The following is a 22,078-nucleotide window of genomic DNA, read 5'->3' as shown; positions in this document are numbered from 1 at the left end:
AGGCATTAACAATAAAAACAAATAATGAAATAGAATAATTATAACAATATGCTGTAATAAAATGTATGTGTAAGCAGTCTCTCTTTCAAAATACCATATTGTACTGTACTCACTAAGTTTTAGAACACGACTGACCATATATAACTGAAATTGTGATAAGGAAAACTGCAGATAAGGAGGCACTACTTTATTTCTTGACTTGAGTGGTAGTTATATGGATGTTCACTTTATAATCACTTTAATTCTAAGTGATTTTTTGAATTATATTTTGGTATAAAAAAGGCTTAAACAAGGGCCGGGTGTGGTGGCTCACGCTTGCAATCCCAGTACTTTGGGAGGTAGAGGCGGGTGGATCACCTGAGGTCAGGAGTTCAAGACCAGCCCGGCCAACATGGTGATATTCTATCTGTACTAAAAATACAAAATTAGTTGGGTGTGGTGGTGCACGCCTGTAATCCCAGCTACTTGGGAGGCTGAGGCAGGAGAATCACTTGAATCTGGGAGGCGGAGGTTGCAGTGAACTGAGATCGCACCATTGCACTACAGCCTGGGCAATAAGAGCAAAACTCCTTCTCAAAAAAAAAAAAAAAAAAAAAAAAAGGTTTGAACAAGGAGATTAATTATTTCCTTGCTATTTTAGACGTGAATAAACATTCTGGCATATTTTTTCTATAGTCCAATGACCCATTTGCAACTCTTAGAAATTTCTCACTCAACTTTTGTTCCTATTGTATTATTACATATTGGAGAAATTGGAAAATATTTATTGGCATTCATATGGTACCTCTATTATATATACTATATGATATAATAGATATGATAAACATAAAATGAAACAATCACTGAGGATTGAAAATAAAATTTTGAGGAAATATACTGTTATCCTTATACACTTTTACTTGAATCTGCAATGAACAATATTTATTTGCCGCAATGATATAAACACTAATTGTGTAACTACAGATTTAAGATCATAATACCGAAACAATAGAAGTGATGCAGAGTGTTGAACAATTCTCATTTGCAAATCTGATGGTTAATAAATACCATCTATAACTGAGGAATCAAAAAGTGGTAAAATTTAGACTTAAAATTTGAAGGAATATTAAGTCTGAAAGAACTGAAAGCAGTTGTCTCTGAGCAGTAGGACTGGGGAAAGGGAAGGAGAGATAAATACTTCATGGTAAGTATTTTACTTTTGATGTGTAACTTATGGTCATGTACTGTTTGGCATTACTTTTAATGGCAAAACCACAATTACTTTTGCACCAATCTAATACTTTCTTGAATGGTACTTTCTTCTGAATGCGTACTCTGATCTGCCCCATCCCCTAACAATTGCTGAATTAGCTGCCCCCTCTGTTATGACAACACTCACATGCATGCCTCTCTTTATCCCTATGTTTTGATTTTCACATTTCAAGTACATGGAAGTATACATGATTTATTGTACCTTCTCATCTGAGAACTGATTTCTTCTGTCAAACCTAGAAAGTTCTCACCTTTTAAATTTTATTGTAAAAAATAGTACATATACAAAATGTATAAGACACATGCAGTCAGCATAAAGAATGACAAGGAAGTTGACCTTTATGTGCCCACTCATAAAACAAATTACTCAAGGAAAGAGGTATCACATTATCACTGCTCCTTGCTGTGTAGTCTCTAAGCCTAGTTATCTGGCTTTTGGTGGTTTTAAGAGCTGTGTAATATCTATTTGTGTATTCTTTTCTGCTTAATTTACTCATAGTTTTTCTTGCATGCAACTAAGCAGTCGGACTTATGGAAATATAAGTTATTTTCATAACATTTCATAGAGTAATATGTTAGATACTGCTTTGTTCAAGCAATAAACAAGTAACCAAAGAAAATGGTAATACTGTATCATTTATGTATTTTTGTATAGAATCTTACAAGAACCTTGTAGCTTAAATAACAAGTTATTATTTTTTGTATTCCTTGTTTTGACTGGGCTCAGCTGGGTGATACTTCTGTTCCCTGTGGTTTTGTTAGAGTCCTTTATAGGACTGACTTTGGCTGAGAGCTTTAGTGGTCTAGAACATCCAAGATGGCATCATTTACATGTGTGCTGCCTCGACTGAGCTAGCTGGAAAGACTGGCAGTGGGATGGGCCTTATTCTCCAACATACATACATACATATGTATATATATGTATGTATATATGTTTGATACATATATACATACATAGATGTGTGTGTATTTATTTTTTATAGTTATATTTCAAGGCTCCAAGATACTAAAGCAGATGCTGTCAGGAGTCTTAAGGGCTGGCATAACTGGCATACTGTCACTTGTTGATATCTTCTTGGTTAAAATGAGTGAAAAAGCTAGCCCAGATTCAATAGAAGGGAAAATGGACTCCACTTTTGGTAGGAGGAGCAGAATACAGACACTCCTGAACTTATGATGGGGCTACATCCCTATAAACCCATCATAAGTTGAAAACGTGGTAAGTTGAAAATGCTTTGAATACAGCTAACCTGTCAAACATCATTGCTTAGCCTGGCCTACCTCAAAGATGCTCAGAACACTCACATTAGCCTACATTTGGTCAAATATCTAACACAAAGCCTATTTATAATAAAGTGTTGAGTATCTCATATTATTTACTGAATACTGCACTGAAAGTGAGTATACAAAATATGGTTTCTACTGAAGGCATATGGCTTTTGCACCATCATAAAGTAAAAAAAAAATTGTTTTAAGTCAAAGCATCATAAACCAGGGACCATCTGTATGTATAAAGAGGAATTGCTATTAGCCATCATTAAACTACCACAGTCTGCATCTTGGCCACAAGAATCCACATCCCTCCCTTGTACAAAATACTCTCACATTTCCTCCCAAAGTCTCATCTCTTTATAGAATCAGCTCAAAGTCCTGGATCTTGTCATCTAAATTAGGCCTAGACCTGGATGGGGGCTCCTAAATACATCTAGTCCTGATGTGAACACCTGTGAACTGAATGGAGAAGTGAATACCCCAACTCCAACAGCCAACTCACCATGATGACACCAACAGGGATAGGAAAATTGCAACAGGCAAGCCCCATCAAAAGTGGTGGGGGTTGTAACGGAGGGCACTGAGAAATCACGGGTCTACAGAAATTCTGAAATCTGAGCATGTGTTATTAGGGGTAGAGAATGTTTCTCAATTATGGCCCAGTTCTGTGCTCACGAGTTAATCTACTGTCCGTAATTCTTTTCTCTGTCCTCTGATCCTGAGTCATCATGCTTCCCTTTCTTTAACAAAAGGTCTATGTTTATACTTCAGTAGCTTTCTCTGCCTGATTCTTCTGTGTGCTAAATTGGGCTCAGAAGCATTTCTTTTTTTCATTTTCAACTCTTTCTTTCCCTTTTACTTCAAGTTGGTAGGGCTGCTATCAGAAAAATTCTGTTTGAAGCAGAATTCTGTTGAGTATTTTCTATAAACCTAATTCAGGTTCATGTCATGCTTTAAAAGTCAGATCCATGATTCCTTGCAGACAGAACTTTCTCCACTTTGACAATGTCAGGCTTCCGAGAAGAATGTCTGTAAGCTTCTTTGCAGCCCCTTTGCCTGACTGAGAGCCTCTGTTAGTCACCACCTTAAATCTTTCTGAGTTCTTAACAAATGATCTTACAGTTGCATCCTTGATTCAATTTTGACCTTGAAGTCAAATGTTATAGATTGCACCCTAAATTTGATTTTTTCTTCTCTCTGAGGTCATTCTTCCTTTTTTTGACCATCTGGAGAGATTGTTCTTGGCCTTCCGTATTGCTTCTAAGTTCTGCTCGAAAACTAAAGAATTTCTTTTTTTTTTTTTTCTGAATTTTCTTATAATACCTTAGCATGCATGATTAAACTAGAGTAAATGACTTTCTTTTGGGAAATCTTCTTAGCTTCACAATTTCATTAGGTACATTTCCTGTCTTCCATATTATTGCTGGTGACAGTGTTACTAAAATTCTGCCATAAAACCATGCATGGGCTGTTCTTCCTCCATCACCCTACAGCAATTTCCTCACTGCTCTTCCAGCCTTTACTGAGTCTCCATGCAACTCTTCTGGCCTCTGTCTCCACCAGTTCCAAGGAAAAGGCCACATTTTGGCTCTTGGTATGCTAGCACCCCACTTCTAGTACCACTTGTTGTATCAATTATCTATTTCTGCAAAACAAACCATCCTAGAAATTATAGACCTTAAGCAACAATAATATACTATGTTCATGATTTTGTAGGTTGGCTGGTCTCAGCCAGGTTGTTCTTCCATTCCATGTATTGTTGACTAGGGGCATCCACGTAGGTACATTCATCCAGGAGCTTCACAGGGAGCTGGAATGTCCAATGTGGCTATACACATGACTGTTGCTTCAGCTATGTGACTAGAGTAGCTGACAGCTGACTGGGCCTTCTCTCCAGCAAGGTAGTATGGCTTTTTACATGATGACTCAGGGCTCTAAGTGGAAGCTGGAACTGTCAATCCTCCTAAACGCTAGGCCTGAAGTAGCAAAGTGTCACATCTTCTGTGTTCTATTTATCAAATTAAGCCACAGGTCAGCCCAGATTCAAAGGGAGAAGAAAGAGAATTCACATTTAAATGGGAGAAGGGGCAGGAGTATATAGCAAAAGAAAGAAATGTTAACAGCTGTGTTAAAGGAAACTCTACCACAATTATAGATTGTGATAATTGCTTTAAAGGAAATAAAATAGAGTAATGAGATAGAAGGAAATTAGAGGACACCAATTTAGATAGAATGGACAGGGACTGTCTCTCTGAGTGGGAAGGATGGGAATAAATTGGTCACATAAAGGGAGAAGAAGAGCTTTGGAGCACAAAGAACAAACAAATAAAGTGGCCTTGAGAGAAATTTTGGGAAAACAAGATTTAACTATGAATAGAGTTGTGATAGTGGAGAAGAAATGGTAGAAACAGAATTAGGATTTACGTATGGGACAAAATTAATGGTATTGATGAAAATGTATATAAGGATTGAGGGGGACAGGAGTATCAGAGATAATACTCAGTTTTCTGTTTTAAGGAAGTATATTAATGAGGTCTCATTTACTAGGATGGAAAATGTTGTTTGCTTTCCTTCTTTGATTTTTGTTTGTTTGCCTTTGAGTTGAGAAGGGGAACACAAGATCATGAGTTCACTTTTGAGAATGTTGAGCTTGAGGGGTCTTCATAACACTAGGTTAAAAATATCCAGGAGGCAATTAGTTGTGTAAATATGAAGCCACAGAGAATGTCTAAGAGAAGATGTAAATTTTTGCAGGTATCGGAGTACAGATGAAAGTAACAAAATTTTAGATAGATACTTTCCACATGTTTCACCATTAAAAAAAATTTGTTCATTATCTTGGCAAGTACATACAACAACGCATGTTAGTTCATAAAAGTGCAACAGTGGTAAAACACATCACACATCTATTGATTTCCTCTCTGTCTCAATTGGATTATAATAATTAGCTTTTAATCCCTAGTTTTAGTACTCTTTGTTTTTACTGTTTTCTAACAAAAGATTTAAATAGTGCACAGATTGCTAGAAAGATGGACACACTGATGCTACTTAAACGGAATTCTTGGCTGTCAGTAACATCACAGAGTGCTTCAAACTGCTATCGGTTATTCCATACATGAGGGCCCAAATTTATGGTGAATTGAACATGTCATAATGCAAAAGTAGAGTGCTCAACTACACAGTGCCAGAAGATGGAGGCGATGCTATATACAATCCTACGTAAGATCAAAATGTCATTTCAAAATCTGGCTGACTTATTTAGTGAATGATATTTGGGTAACCGATGAATCATTTGAGAAAAATAAAGAAGTTAATTCTCTACACATCAGGCAAAAGCAATTCCATGGATCTTAAACACTAAAAGAATGAGCTGACTGGAGTGCATGCAAATCAAACACTTCTGTATGAAAATAAAAGCACGAAAAAAATTAAAAGGTGAAGTTGGAAGAAAAACATGTATAACATATAACAGGAAATGGCTAGTAACAACATATATTGAGTAGAAAAGTCAATAAAGCAACAGGTAATCCACTTAATAGGAGAGGATGAAAGAAAGAAAGAGAAATTTCAAACAGAAAAGCCAACAGTCAAAACATAGAAAATTAGTCAATCTTACCAAATTGAAAATTACAAAATTAAAATATAAGAAATCATTTTGTATACCTAAGCTATACTTAAAATCCTTCTGTACTAAATATGTATTTCCTAGTGCTTGCCAAATATTTGACTTAGGCTCTGCTAGTGGAAAGATAGACTGCACAGAACAACAACAGCATCAAGAACAATCATTTCTGTATTGATTTGAACTTCACATTTCTAATTCTGAGAATTAACAGAATAATAATTATAAAGTGCACCAGGCTTTTGCATAAGATTATAGTCATGTATGATAATAACGTGTAGAGTAACCTAAATGCCAAATAATAATCACTTAAATCATATTAGTACCTACGCAGAAAAACATCTGACAAGATATATTCCAAAATATTTGCAGAGATTAGCTTGGTCAAAGATTTCTTTTCTTTTTTGTTTTGTTTATGATCAATACCTACTTTTTCTATAAATATTATGAAGGTAATTCTCTTGCATTAAAAATATTCACATGTATCTTAAGTATTAATTTAGAACCCATGAGCCATACAGATACACTTACTCTCCCAGGAAAACAATTTCAGTGTTGATCTCTCCTGACTTGTCGCGGAGGAAATTCCTCAGGAAAGCGGTCACACTGTCCACAGTGATGTTTCCACAGACCACAATAAACCTAGGCAGCAAAAACAGGTGAGGTGGATCATCCGAGGCACATAAGCACCTTCCTGTCAGCATTTAGAAATGAATAATTAGCTTAAACTTAGTTTTCAATAAATATGGTATTTGCATCACCCAGATATTTTTTTGGTTTTTTTTTTTTTTTGAGATGGAGTTTTGCTCTTGCTGCCCAGGCTGGAGTGCAATGGTGTGATCTCGGCTCACTGAAACATCTGCCTCCTGGGTTTAAATGATTCTCCTGCCTCAGCCTCCCAAGTAGCTGGGATTACAGGCATGCACCACCACGCCCAGCTAATTTTGTATTTTTTTAGTAGATGGGATTTCTCCATGTTGGTCAGGCTGGTCTTGAACTCCCGACCTCAGGTGATCCGCCCACCTCAGCCTCCCAAAATGCTGGGATTACAGGCATGAGCCACTGTGCCTGGCCTGCATCACCCAGATTTTAAACATTGAAACGCTAAGGACTGCATTTCTAATACAAAAGAAGCATCAGATATCCACAGTCTTCTATCTCATCTCAAGTAGAATATGAAGCCAAACATTTAAATTGCACCCAGCTTTTTAAGAATACAAGAGCAACTATTACTATTGCTAGATTTTTCACATTTATTTATAACTTATAATAGATTTTTTACTTCATTTTTTCACTTAATTCCTAGTTGTCTGATAGAGGGTTTTTGTTGTTGTTGTTGTTGTTTGTTTTTTTCTTGAGGAGCAGAAAAGTTCATCAGTTTTTCCATTTCCCACCCAAATATCATGGCTGAGAAAGCACCACATTCCAGATTGTTTCAGCTTATCTTTCACATTTACAAATATCTAGTAGTTACAAAAACATGAGCCCAGTGGAGGGACATTGAAGACAGGTGCAGAACTCTATGCATATAGTTTTTGTCATGAAAAATTTTCTTAGGTTTAATGCATTTAAAGGAGCTATTTTCCTCCTATTAGCCATTGAAGAAAACTGAAAACATAATTTTAGCCTAAGTTAACATTAAAGTTCCCAGACCTATTGACTGATTTAGTATGTGCCCCATAGGCCTTTCCTGAGACAAATGAGGCCAGATTTTGGCTTATCTAGTTAAATTCACTGCTTCTCATTATTTATCTGTTGTTCATTTCATCATATTTTTCCTTTCCTCTTCATAGTCCCAGGTCAATTAAAGTTTTCATCCAACTGTATTAAGAGACTGCTTTCAGGGAGCCTATCTCCATTATGCCTCTTTCATTACAGCAGACAGGGATTAAGTTTTTAAAAGGATCACATCGAATTTAAGATCTCCATTTCATTCTTTTTGTCTTAGATGGGAAAAAAAACCTAATGGAAGCTAAGGTAACATGAATCCAAGAAGAAATAATATAAAAACAACTCCACTCCATTTTCCTCCTGGGAACACATGGCTGTGGCATGGAAAAAAAATCAGTCATCTAGGATGCGCTATAGAAGACAGGGTAGAAACTTCTCATGCTGGCAAATCCTCATCCATAAATGAGCCCCCGATGGTTTAGGGGAGCTTTGGCTAAGACAACTGAATTAAATTAATTATTTTAAATTGGAATCATGGCTTTAATCAGATCCATTATGTAAAGTTAGCCATAAGTTACCCATACAAGGAAAATGAGTAAGACAATTGGTAATGGCTATAGGAGAAGTTAGTGAAAAGGAATGTACAAATAGTGCCATAATCAGTAATATTTATTGACAGTGAATTACAACATTATCTGTCATTTTAGTTGATTTAGTTTTCTTATGAGCATCTATGTAGCGGTTTGGGTCAAGTAGCAAATATCATTTTCTTGCGGTATTTAGTTTAGCACAGTCCTTTTGAGTGAATACAGGATGTTGCTGATATATTCACCTTGGGTTCTACAGCTAAGCCAGACAATAGATGTCTAGAACGAGATATATGGCTAATAGAATTTCTTAAACTGTAGAAATTATACTTAAAACACTACTTACTTCTTTCCTTTGAGTGCTTCATAGGAACTGGTGTATTTCCTCTTGTTAGCAAACAGTTCCACCATTTCAGGTATATAGTTCGCAAATAATATCTAAAATTGATCAGCAAAATAAAACCTTAGTTCTCATTATTTTGATGGATACTCCAAAAATTTCAAGATTAGAAAGGAAAAGGAGGGTACATAAAACTTTCTGTCATCTAAGAGCACATGATAGCATGTTAAAGGGACCTCGTTTTTCTTCCTTATTTCAGCCCTTGAATTTTGTTAAAATTTAATATAAGGCTTTTCTGTATTCAAAATGATGAAAGCAAAGGACAGCAGCAAGGTGACTTCCCCACATGTCTTATCCTTTCATCACTTTTGTTTTGGTTTTTGTTTTTGAGACAGAGTCTCTGTCTGTCTCCCGGGCTGGGGTGCAACCTCCGCCTCCCAGGTTCAAAGGATTCTCCTGCCTCAGCCTCCCAAGTGGCTGGGACTACAGGTGCCTGCCACCATGCCTGACTGATTTTTATATTTTTAGTAGAGATGGAATGCCTCCATGTTGGCCAGGCTGGTCTCGAACTCCTGACCTCAGGTAATCCGCCTGCCTTGGCCTCACAAAATGCTGGGATTACAGGCCTGAGCAACCGTGCCTGGCCCTCTTTTTATCGCTTCTAACTTCCTGTCTCACTCTGACTTTATTCTATTTGGGGCTTGGAAAAATGAAAGCATATGGGACAGAGGAGGGTTAAGAGACAATGACTGAAAAAAAGGGATGTGAGACCGTGGATGGGTAGATATCAAAAAAGTGGAGTGGAGAACTCTGTTGTGGTTTTTAAGGAATTGAAATGAAAGTCACTAAAAGAAAAGAAGGCTTTTGCCTTTGCTACACTCGTAAGCCAGGCACAGATGTTCATATCTCTAAAGTTAAATGCTGTTTTAGTGAAAGGTTACTCATTTGAGCTGGGAGGAATGGAATTTTCTTCAGATCAAATCTCAAATATCCTTCCTCTTTAGAAGAAAGACTTTAATTTGATGGGCAAACTGTGAAGGAAGATAGGTTTTCTCAAATCAATGTAGAGCTTAATAAGGAAAGTCTGCTTCCTTTGCCTACTATCCTTCATCCCTGGAAACCAAGCAATTTTATCCTGAGCTCCAGGGGATGCAGTTTGGAAAACATGGGATCTGTGCATGTTTTCATTTGCCCTTGACATGTGCCCCAAGTCATGCAACATTCACTCTTAAACCTATATTGTTTCATTGATTACCATTAACCAAATATTTTCTGGTTTATGTAGCTATATTCAAAATATATTAAAAATATTCTTCACCAAACTCCCCAGTGTGAAGAACATGATGAAGGTCCGTCCTAAGGATGTCTTGGCTACCACATCTCCAAATCCAACGGTTGACGTTGTTGCCATGACCAGGTAAATTGACTCAAAATATGATATATTCTGTGAATTTCTACCTTTGAGCCAGGGATCACCAGAATTTTCCACCTGTCCAAAGAGAGAAGACTCAGGAAACATCTGAATAGAATCCAAGAGAAGATTTTTAAAGAATAGGCAAAACATTAGATTAATTGCACTTCATTCAATCCAAATGAAATACCAAATGGCTTTCAGGTTGCTATGAAGCGTGTACATAAATGGAAGAGTTTGTAAATCATGGGTAGTGAGTGTAAAGTCTTGGTTTCCTTAATCGTGATCATTGCCGAAATCTGAGGGGGCTTGTAGCTGCAGCACAGCATTTGAAAACCTCCACAGGGGACAGATGCCTCTGGGCTCTCTTTTCAAGTGGGCGCAAGCATTGCATCCTGGAGCCAGGGGACTCCAAAGGCTCTCAGACTGAGCAATTACGACATATTCTCACTTTCTAACCAGATTAGGATTATCATTAAGGAAAGAAGCACTTAAATGAGCACTTCATTTCAGTGAGCTTAAGCACATAGAATGCTAGCGTCTACGGAAAAACAAACCAATTTTCCAAGTTATTTCCCTCTTTGCACAATGGTCTTTTCAGTGATTTTTTTTAAAAAAAAACCTTTAAAAATATTTTCCTCTGATTTTTTCTTTGAGTCTTCACCTTTCAAGAAAACTAGATTTATCAGATTTTTAATATTAGATAAATGAAGTAACTTAGACATTTATATCGTATATAAATTTTTTATAAATATATGTAAAATATTGCATAACAATATATTATATATAACATACATTTATACATGTATAGTTTATAATAAAATATTTATTTCTTTGTTTTTTCTTTTAGACCTTTTTTTTCTCCTCAGCTCACATATTTTCTAATTGTTTTCCATTTCTATTTAGCACAAAAGATGATAAAATCTTAGAGATGTCTGACTGGGGGAAGTGGGCTTTTTGTTTTGTTTTTAAGAACTAGGATGGAAATTAGAAACCATGCAGTTTGCTCAGATATTTGTTCCCTTTTTAAAAGTGATGTGCCAAGTGCTGATCCTTTGTTAAATTTAATGAATAGGTTAAGAGTGTGGACCCCTATAATACTCCACTCCAAAGTAAGAATGGGATTATATGTCTGTTCTTAAGTCTTATGGCTGATAGTGGATACTGTTGCAAAGTCACTGACTTCTGGAGTCTTCACTGTTTTCCAAGACATACATTACAAGAAAACCAAATTTAAGTCACACAGATTTAAATCATTCATATTTACTGGCAGAGTTCCCTTTAAGCTAAAATCCCATAGTGTCTTTTACAATGTTGTAGTACAGGGATTCAATATTATCCCTGCACAACATGTACAAAGTAAAACTAAATTTATTTTAAACTGGAGATATCCTTTATAATTTTTTAAAGAATGCTTTAAAATTTAACTCACTGCCCTTATGAGTAATAATTTGGTGTTTCAAATCCCTTTCCACTTTCTCAGTATCTCTTTAGTTTATGGAGGAAGGGAGATGGCAGCCTTCTGTGGGTCCACTTATTCACACTGTTCTTCCTCTTAACCATGTTAGCATTGACCCATCAGTCCAAGGTGGGAAATATAGTTAAGGTAAAGTATTATGGACTAATGTTAACAGACTGAATCATTATCTATTTTAACTCCATATTTCAAAACTGAATTCTTATTATTTTAAACTTTGTTTCAACTTTAGATAAGATACACTAAGAAGAAAAATATGAGGACACTCTATCTTCTCCCCTTACCTGTCCATCAACATTTATATTAGCTATATTACTTTTATTTGTGCATCTACATTCTAGTCTGTAGTGATAATTACCTTGGTTATGTCTTAGCTCTATTTTTTATCCATTCAGTAATCATTACCACTACTTTTTTTTTTTTTTTTTTTTTGAGAGGAGTCTTGCTGTGTCACTCAGGCTGGAGTACAGTGGTATGATCTCGGCCCACTGCAACCTCCACCTCCTGGGCTCAAGCAATTCTCTTGCCTCAGCCTCCTGAGTAGCTGGGATTGCAGGTGCCTGCCACCACACCTGACTAATTTTTCTATTTTTAGTAGAGACAGGTTTTCCCCATGTCAGCTAGGCTGGTCTCGAACTCCCAACCTCGGGAGATCCGCCCCTCCTTGGCCTACCAAAGTGCTGGGATTACAGGCATGAGCCAAGGGGCCTGACCAAAATATCAGAGTTTTTTTGTTGTTTGTTTTTTGAGATGGATTCTCACTCTGTCACCCAGGCTGGAGTGCAGTGACATGATCTCAGCTCACTGCAACCTCTGCCTCTCGGATTCAAGTGATTCTCCTGCCTCAGCCTCTAGAGTAGCTGGGATTACAGGTGCATGCCACCATGCCCAGCTAATTTTTTTATATTTTTAGTAGAGATGAGGTTTCATTAGCCAGGCTGGTCTCGAACTCCTGCCCTCCAGTGATGCACCTGGCTCAGCCTCCCAAGTAGCTGGGTTTATAGGCACCTGCCATCATGCCTGACTAATTTTTCTATTTTTAGTAGAGACGAGGTTTCGCCATGTTGGCCAGGCTGGTCTCGAACTCCTGACCTCCAATGATGCGCCTCCCCTGGCCTCCCAAAGTGCTGAGATTAAAAGCGTGAGCCACCGTGCCCAGCCACTACCACTACTTCTTACCATGGCTTCCCCATTCTTGAATTCTTTTTACATTAATCTCCTATGTGGCTGAATTTTATCATTAAGCTATTAATACAGATTCAAAAGAAGCTCACTGGTGCATTTCCCCTTGCATGCTTAAAATGACAGGACAGGTTACACTTTCTTTTATGCAAACTTTATGGACACTGCTGTATCATCTTCTGGTATTGACCAATGTTGTCAAGAAACTTGAAGCTAGTCTCATTGGTTCCCCCCTGTATAGACCCTGTTTTGTTCTGCTTGGATTATCTTTTTTATCCCAGGATGTCCGTAACTGCTCCAATATATGATTAGAATTAATAATTTAGAATTATCTTTCATGGAATACAGTCTATCCTTTAATCTACAGGTTCAACACCTTGTTTTAAAACATCTTTCTGGTACCATTTATTGTACTATTTTCTGTAATACCCTAATGATATTTACAGTAGGTTGAATCAATATTGTCCTTTCATGTTTCTTCTTTACAACCATTTGAGTATCTTTGTTATTTTCCATGTCAAGATTTTTGCTCCAGTCCTGTCCACCATGTTTCTGAATGTGATTTTGTCAAATTTGTTACATTTTGGTTCCCTCTAATGTGGTTTTTAGCTCTGTAATACACTTCTTCTTATTTTTCTCTGATATCTTTTGGCCCACTTTCAATTACTTCTATTGTTTAACAATCCCTTGGTTAAAACCGTATAAATATTCTATGAAGGATCATTTCCAGTTTTTCTAAAATCTTATTTTTATTTTTTAAATATAGAGGACATTTTTTCTTAACTTTTCCTTTGTTCCCTTGGGCAAATTATCTTAATTGTTGCTCTCATAACTGTTTCATTTTGTAACTTCTATTACGCTAATGTTTCTCTGCTTTCCAACACACCTTCTTGTTATTTTTAGCAGAATTTAGGCACAGGTGCCATAGTTAATACTCGTCTTTGAATGATATCATTATTTAGCTGAAGGATAGTGTGAGAATGGGAAGATGGTGAGTTAGGGCAACCATAGCTTTTATTTTGGCTTGTCATTGCAAATATCCCCTCAATAAAATCTGCTATTTTCTTTGCTCTGGGATATAGCTTTTCTAGGTTTTTAATGTTGTGGCACTGTCTAATTCACACGCCATCTGATTGCTTCCCATTTTTTCTGTGCTTACTTCCTTGCTGGAGGTCTCCTTTCCTGGGAGACCAGATGTCCAGCAGGGAAACATGCTCACATCCTTAGAGGAGTGGAGCAAGACTATAATGATTTCAAGTAGGCCTGGCAGAGACTGTGTTAAACCCAAGAGCACCTGCTGTACATAGGGAGAAGCTATAGGGAGAAGCTATTTTTTTTTTTTTTTTTTGAGATGGAGTCTTGCTCTGTCACCAGGCTGGAGTGCAGTGGTGCAATCTCAGCTCACTGCAACCTGTGCCTCCCGAGTTCAAGCGATTCTCCTGCCTCAGCCTCCCAAGTAGCTGGAACTACAGACGCATGCCACCACGTCTGGCTAATTTTTGTATTTTTAGTAGAGACAGGATTTCACCATGTTGGCCAGGATGGTCTTGATCTCTGGACCTCGTGATCCGAAGCTATTCTTCAGCTATGGCTGTTGGTGGCCTTGGGAGAGTGAGATTATTAGAACCTTGTATTTTCCCAAAGAATTCAGAAATTCTGATTTTTATGTGAGCTCTTCATAAAAGTCAGCGAGTGACAAAAAATAGCAAACAAAAAGTGAAAACATAATTAGGTCAAATATAATAATATGCTTGTAGGCCACATTAAGCCTTCGAGCCTCTCATTGAAACAGCTATTAAAGGAAAAAGAAAAAAAAGTCCTAATGACTTTTCCTTTAGCATCCTGTGGTGGCCACGAGGTTTCTACAGGGACACTAATGTCTGCTTATCCCCTGGTGGGCCCAGGACTCTAAGGTTCAATTCTCTAAATCTAGGAATCAGCCTTTACTGCTGTGACACTTCAGGAAAATCTCTCTCCTTCCTGAGTGCTGAGGAGGATGTAGAGAGCTTCAGATTTCTTGAAGGTTCATATCCTTGTTTGCATTTGACATTTTTCTTGTTGAATTGAACAATGGTAACTTTTTAATGCATTTTTAAATTGTTATTGTTTTATATTAATTTTGAGAGAAGGACTCAGATAAAAAAGACCTGTTATGCATTCTGTTTTGTTTATCTCAAAGGCTTTTGCGGGCTTTTAACATCTCCCATCAATTTCTGTATTTGCTAATGACTGCTCTTCAACTGTCCTCAAGAAGTAAAGTCCAGGAGTTCCTTTCCTATAGCTGAGATCCATTTCCTAGATTTCTCATTATGTGAGATAAGAACCAGACTTTCCTACAGGCAAAGGAGGCAGCTAGGTATACAGATTGATTTCAGGAGGATCAAGAAAGCCCCCAAACTCCCCTTTGCAACAGTAAATCCTCCCTCATAAGTCTCCAGCATTTATAAGTCTGAAATCCTTAACTGGCTTCATTTCCTTCACTTTTTATTTTTTTTTTTAATGCTAGAACCCTTATAAGATATAGTGATACATTTTACCTATTGCTGATACCTTTGGAGCTTACTAGGTCTTTCCTTAAGAGTAGGTTTTGAAAGTTGGAAGAGGGAACAGAGACACCTTGATTGTAGGAGACGCATATTTGTGAGAATATGAGGGTAAAGAAAACCTGAAAATGGGAAGTAGAAAGACACACCTCCAACTGGCTTACAGTGATGGAGACAGGGGCTCAGCAGGTTCCCTTCCATTTTTCAAAAAATGGATGCTGGTAACAACAGACCCCACTAGGGACTGTGATGAGATGCTTACCAGGTGAATGAATCCCGCAGCTGTGAACCAGGTACTGAGAATTATTGACAGCAGTTTGGAAAACTTCACTGAGTTACTAGAGGAAGAGAGACAAAGAGGTGTTGGGTCTAACAGATTCCAGAACAACATAAACACCTCATCCTCTAAGATGTTGCTACACAAAGTGTGGCTCATGGACCAGAAGGAACGGCGTTACCTGAGAACATATTCGAAATGCAGCATCCCAGTCCCTGCCCCGATCTTCCAATCTGCATTGGTACAAGATTCTCTGCTTGATTCATATACACATTAGAGGTTGAGAAACAGCTCTGAAACTCGCCCAGTCACATATACTTGTTTGGAAAGTTTGAGTTTTGCTGCGATATCCACTAGCCTCATATCACTTTTTAAAATATCTACATGTAGATCACAGAGATTGTTATATTGTCCAACACGATAATATACAATGCATTATGCTAGGAATCCAAGGGGTAGAAATCCAGGGAGCAGATTTGCAAAATAAAATTCTGAACAGAACACAAAAATATAAAGTCACACAGACTGCTGAACTGATAACAAGGTCTTTAAGTGAAGAAAGATCAGAGGGGCCCTTGTCACCTAAGGAGAGCCCTAGAGCTTAGCTGAGATCTCTGGTTTTCAGGCAGGACCACCCGTCACACAGGACCAGCCTTTCCTCCTCCAGCTTCTCCATAATTCATAAACACGTAGCAGTGAAATCCACCTGGCCTCTAATATTTGATGCTTCTAGTTTGACTGTCAAGGCATGGAGATTTTGAGTGGGTAACAGACCAAACTGCTCAAAATTTTACAAGTATTGCTGCTCAAAGCTAGTTTGGATTGTGTTCTTACTGTCTGGAAATACTTAGGTGGCTATATTTCTGCAAGCAATAGTTCACTGCTTGCTGCTACTGGGTAATGTATGCTTTGAGGAATTGTCTTACATTCCAATGCCTGAAGAAGTGTTCCTTTTTTTTTACCTAGCCAGGAGAGACATGAGTTACTAAAGCAAATATATAGAACCAATGCCTCTGAATTGTTTTGACTTTTTTTTTTTTTTTGGTGGAGGGACTTAGAATTAAAACCTAAATAAACTTATACACCATAGCTTTACAAAACAAAGACTAAACCAGCTCTTTAAAATGATTGCAAAGTTTTCAGCTAGTGTAAGATGTAATATAATGGGAGAATGTGAACAAATAATATTTTGGCAGCTGAGAGATTTCATGATCTTTGCACTGAAATTCTGATAAGAAATGCATTGAGTTTAGGGTCCAGTTAATACATTCATTTTCTAATCCAAACTAATAAGTAAGCAGTACTTCGGTTAGGGCTATTTACCTGGTCTTGATGGCTCGTAGAATTTGCAAGATTTGAGGGAGTTCTAGCAGGCGCAAGGCTCTTAGGAACCTTAAACCTACAAACCAATGGAAAGGAGAAAGCTGCCAAAATCAGAGGGTCACTCCAGAGGGAGCCTACATTATAACAGCATTGGAATCGCTTACATTCTTTTTCTTCTAGACATGTTCCAAATCTATTCTCATGTTATAGGCTTAACAGCATAAGCTGTAGTTCAAATACTAGCCCTGACGCTGTTGTAACCTAAGGCAATCCCCTCGCCTTCTCTAGTTCCTTATCTGTAAGATGGGAATGTAAAACGTAAAATGGTACTATTATAATAGTACCAACCTCACAGAGTTGTAGCATCCATATCAAGCATGTAGAAGCATGCCTCACATATTATGGGGACTATTCATTTTACTCTATTTAACTCTTCTTTAGAACGGAGAGCAAAATTTCCCTTAACTACTTAAACTCCTGACTATACAATCTCTATGATATGCTTCACAATGTTTGTATGATGTTTTACTTTAGGTGGTATGATAATAACATTAGCAAGGAATGGAATTCATATTTATTTTATAGATAATAAATCATAATATAAAATTACACGAAACTGATAAAAGCTACATAATGTCCATGCACTGTCAACACATTCACCTTAAAGACAAAACAACTAATTAAATAATTCTCTAAAATGCCATAGCACATATGGAGATGATGATTAGCTTTTAAAGACAAAGGGAGGTTTTTCATCTCCCCCAGCTCCTGTGGGATCCCAGCATAAAGGTGCTACCAGGGGAATGAGATGTTGGAGTCTTGCCTCTCACATTACAAATGCAGTCAATTCTATCAACAACTATTGAACACCTACTGTGTGCCTGCTGCATTGCTAAGTGTTAAAGTCAAAAGGTTTCTGCAAGTGTATGACAAAACCATACTATTAAGGTGAGAGGTTTTTAAAATGACAGTCAGGCATTAAGAACAAATGAAAAACAGATACTTACAAATGAATGTTGAGTTTTTATTTTATTCATAGATATTGCTACCCATTCCCAGAGCACACTTACCTAGCCAATTGCTCTTCAAATAATAAGAAATAAAGGTTGGTGGGATGGTAAAGATGTCTACGATTGAATTCATCTCCAGCCAGAACTTGATCTTGTCATCAGCTGCCATAAACTATGAAATAGAAACAGAATAACACAAATTCTGTTACCCTCAAGAATTTTTAAGTGAACACTAGATAGCATTATTCAGCTGCATTTTACTTATCAGCTGAAGCCTTAATCTCCTTCTATTTTACATATACACAGACACATATATTTATATGCTAGGTGGATGCTTTGGGAGGCCAAGGCAGGCAGATAGCTTGAGGTCAGGAGTTTGAGACCAGCCTGACCAATATGGCAAAACCCCATCTCTACCAAAAATATAAAGATTAGCTGGACGTGGTTGCAGCTGCCTGTAATCCCAGCTACCCAGGAGGCCGAAGCAGGAGAACCACTGGAACCTGGGAGGTAGAGGTTGCAGTGAGCCAAGAACGCTTCACTGTACTGCAGCCTAGGTGACAAAGCAAGACCATGTCTAAAAAAAATAAGATGTTTTTATATATAGCATGCCTATATATACATACATATATGTGTATATTTTATATACACACATTAGTCTCCCACAAACAAGAAATGAAGAGATTGAAATCTAGATCTAGAACAGGTCTTAATAAATACCTCTAAAGTGAGAGAAATATTTAACAAATGAGTGTAACAAAATGAAACAAAGATACAAAGTTATTTTCCACAGTTGTATTGCAGGCATGCCACCAGTGGAGCTAAGGACATCTCCAGAGACTTGCTACAAGTTCTGCTCGCTTGTCATTATTAGTAAAGATGGGAAGCCAGTAAGGAGGCCATGGGAACACGATGATGGCATTTAACAAAAGAATTACTTTCATGTTGTGTTGGAACTTTTAACCTGGTTTAGGGTTTCACGTGCAGGAGAGAGAGTTTTTAGGGATCAGTATATATTTAACAAGTTAGGGCACAGATTAGCTATCTTTAGAGTTGAAAACTCGGGCAGATTGTAGGACTGAGACACAGTTAGTTCTCTGTATGTTGTGCCTGTGGTGTTTGGATATTCACTCCCACTTTCAATAGGTACTTACCCTCAATCCAAAATAGAAACTAAAGAAAGCATTGAAAACCAAATCAATAGGAATGGTTTTGTCTTCGTATGATGAACAGCTTCCAACAGGGCTGGAAAAGAAAGAAGGACAGTTTGTGAAGATAAACATTTTTAAAGTGGTGTCTATATAAGACCAACTAAAGGGAAAGAATAGGAAAATTTTCTTTATTCACCATGAATCCAGACACTTAAGATCTCAAGGAAATTAACTTTTCTCTTGGGAGTAGAGGAATGCATGAACAAAACCAGTGGACTGCCAATGGCACTGGAAATAAGAGGAAAATTACCCATAATTTGTTTTGTAGGATGTATTGGTTCTATTTCCATTTTAACAATGGGGATTCAGAGCCAGAGAGATGATGGGGCTCTTCTTGGTTTGCAAGATCATCTATCTAGTCAGTATATTTTGAATTAATTCTCTTCTGATACAGAGATACTCTAGGTCAAATGGATTGATTTGAACCAATTTCAAAGAAAATCTCCTAAAAGATCTCTTAGGAATTCACAATGCAAAGACAACCAGTTTCCCTAGGTTCTCTAAAGTTGCTTGGCTTTCTGTGGCCCTGCAATCCCAATTCCATTTTAGCTAGAAATCCAATATAATTCCCAAGTGATTGACATGGAATTCAGATTAGATTGGGCTTTGTCCAAAATAGCTGCCCTAACCCTGAAAAATAAGGAGGGGATGCTTTCAGAGGACAGCAGGCAACAATTTGCTTCTTTGTCACAGGTGAGGGCTGGCATTTTCCTTTCTCAATACCATCCGAAGTTGCTTGAAACCTATGAGAAACCCTGAAACTACGACAGCGTTTCTGCTCCAAATCTAAGGAAACCAAAGACATATAAAACCTTCATGAGTGGCCTAAGTGAGGGAAAGAAAGCTGAAGGCTGGTGTCCCAGAGACTCCAGAGTAAATCTCGGGTGGGGGTTGCAGACCACCCTGACCCCTAGCAGTGGAAAGTGGCAGGATACAAGGAAACTCTTGTATATTTTGCAGAGCTGGGCTTAGTGCTTACTGGGAGAAGCCAAACATATCACTTTTTATGAGTTTGTGTGTGTGCGTGCATGTGTGTGTGAAAGTATATTAAGCATTATTCCTGAGGAGAAAATTCCAAATTAGCCGAGCAATGTACTGATATAGCAGACAAGCATGACTGGACATTGTACTCACTCAGCAGAATTGATGAAATAGATTATAAGAGACCCAATGCTTAGTACAAAGACAAGGATCACCTGAAAATGAAAAACAGGGACAAATGTCTAAATCCACTTCATTTGCATTAAATAAATCGACAAAAGTGTGTTTTCTCTTTTTACCATGCCTGTGTACGTGTAGCCATTTATTCACATATTCACTTATGTTAGTATTCATTCATTCACTCATCTGTTTATCGATTCAAGGTCCAACTTGCTTGGACCTTTTCTGAGTATTATAAAAATGAATATGTACCCATTTTTCTTATCTAATTTTAACTTGCGCACACTTCAGAATACACAGTTTGTCCTTCCTGCTGCTTCTAGAGGCTTTTAATCTTTGATCTCAAGAGGTCCTTTCCTGTGATCACTTATTCACCCATCAAACATCTATTAAGTGCTTAATAGGCTTTATGCAATTTATCACATGCTAGAAAAGAAGGGGTTATTGGAAATAGACCCTGAATTTGAATTGTTGGTTATATTATAGAAAAAATTCCAGACATGTGTTCCCTAAAGGATAGCCAGAATTTTCACAGTAGGGAAAATGCTACAAGTGAGAAGAAGGTGATTTTTTTACCATGCCAGTGCCTCTGTAAAATAGGGGTATCTTGGGGAATGCAATTGGAAACTGTCCATTAAAAGCCCTGGGGGTGTTTGGATAAAATCTTTGGCAGTTTTCATGATATTTGAGGTTAATTTTAGGTAATTTAACATTCCTCCAGTTATTTCTAGTTTCCAACCATCCAGCTTTTGAACATGTTCAGTCCAGTGTAATTCTAATAATGAAACTCTGGATTTCATTTAGGATTAAATCTTCTCTTTATTTTAGCTCAGATATTCCTTGGGTGGGCTACGTATATTGTGAAAGGACTCAGTTTCATCTCTATTAACCATTTCTAGGTTTTTATTCCTAGATTCTGCTGACTAGGCTACCTCTGACCTCTCCAGAATTGTAGCTCCATGTGGGGAGGGATCAGAAAGGGGAGATCAGAGAAGGAACTTGCTTCTCTGACTAGTGTTAGATCATGATGCTCACACCCTGCGGCTCTCTGGGCATGAAAGGTCTTTAATGTTTACTTTCATGGGTGGTCCCATTGTTCTTTGGAGATTCCAACTGAATTCATGTTCAAATTCCACAAACATTTCTCTAGCTCCTCTTGTGACCCAAGTACTCTTCTGTTCATCAGTGATCAATATACACAAAGATCCCTGCCCCCACATTGACATCACAGCCTGGATGACAAATGAAGATAATTAATATGCAAATCATCTGATATGTTAGAAGTGAAATTCTTTGAAAATAAAACAAAGCAAAATAAAGGGGGAAAATGCAAGGGGAAGGGGAAGAGGAAAGACAATCTTTTTGATATTTAATGGCTAAGCATCCCATTTGTGGTTCCCTTGATTTCGGTGAAGCCTGTTCTCTCACGGCCACTCTTCTCTCACTACTTCTCACCCTCCTATTTTCTGCTGGAACTATTATCCTCCCAGATTCCCCATTCAGCTGGTTATAGAAGTCTCTCCCATGTGATTCACGTCTGGCACATGGAAACTCTTAAGGTTTCTTTGTTCCAACAAACACAGGAAGGGACAGATTATGTCCTGGGTGGCAACTCGTCTGACACAAAGCAGCTAGCCAACAATGAGCCACAAAGTAGCCACAGACCTGTCCTCTGTGCTCCCAAAGTTCCAAGGAAGGCAAACTGAGATTTCTGAGTGGTCCCTATTCAGCTTCCTGTCC

General features: G+C 37.7%; 1 protein-coding gene across 3 annotated transcripts in view; it reads right to left on the bottom strand.

The window, feature by feature from the left end:
• KCNU1 (potassium calcium-activated channel subfamily U member 1) overlaps window positions 1–22,078 on the bottom strand; it is a 156,120-nt gene that overhangs the window by 111,858 nt on the left and 22,184 nt on the right. For all 3 annotated transcript variants that reach the window (XM_063606715.1, XM_055116456.2, XM_055116455.2), the window contains exons 3-10: window positions 20,312–20,373; window positions 19,121–19,211; window positions 18,027–18,138; window positions 16,957–17,032; window positions 15,619–15,694; window positions 10,062–10,232; window positions 8,750–8,841; window positions 6,677–6,787 (exon numbers count right to left, since the gene is read on the bottom strand). In XM_063606715.1, coding sequence (XP_063462785.1) covers window positions 6,677–6,787; window positions 8,750–8,841; window positions 10,062–10,232; window positions 15,619–15,694; window positions 16,957–17,032; window positions 18,027–18,138; window positions 19,121–19,211; window positions 20,312–20,373 — 791 coding nt within the window. The remainder of the gene's footprint in view (window positions 1–6,676; window positions 6,788–8,749; window positions 8,842–10,061; window positions 10,233–15,618; window positions 15,695–16,956; window positions 17,033–18,026; window positions 18,139–19,120; window positions 19,212–20,311; window positions 20,374–22,078) is intronic.

This window comes from Pan paniscus, chromosome 7 (assembly GCF_029289425.2).
Source record: "Pan paniscus chromosome 7, NHGRI_mPanPan1-v2.0_pri, whole genome shotgun sequence".
Taxonomy (NCBI): Eukaryota; Metazoa; Chordata; class Mammalia; order Primates; family Hominidae; genus Pan; species Pan paniscus.
This window is presented reverse-complemented; position numbering and strand designations above follow the sequence as displayed.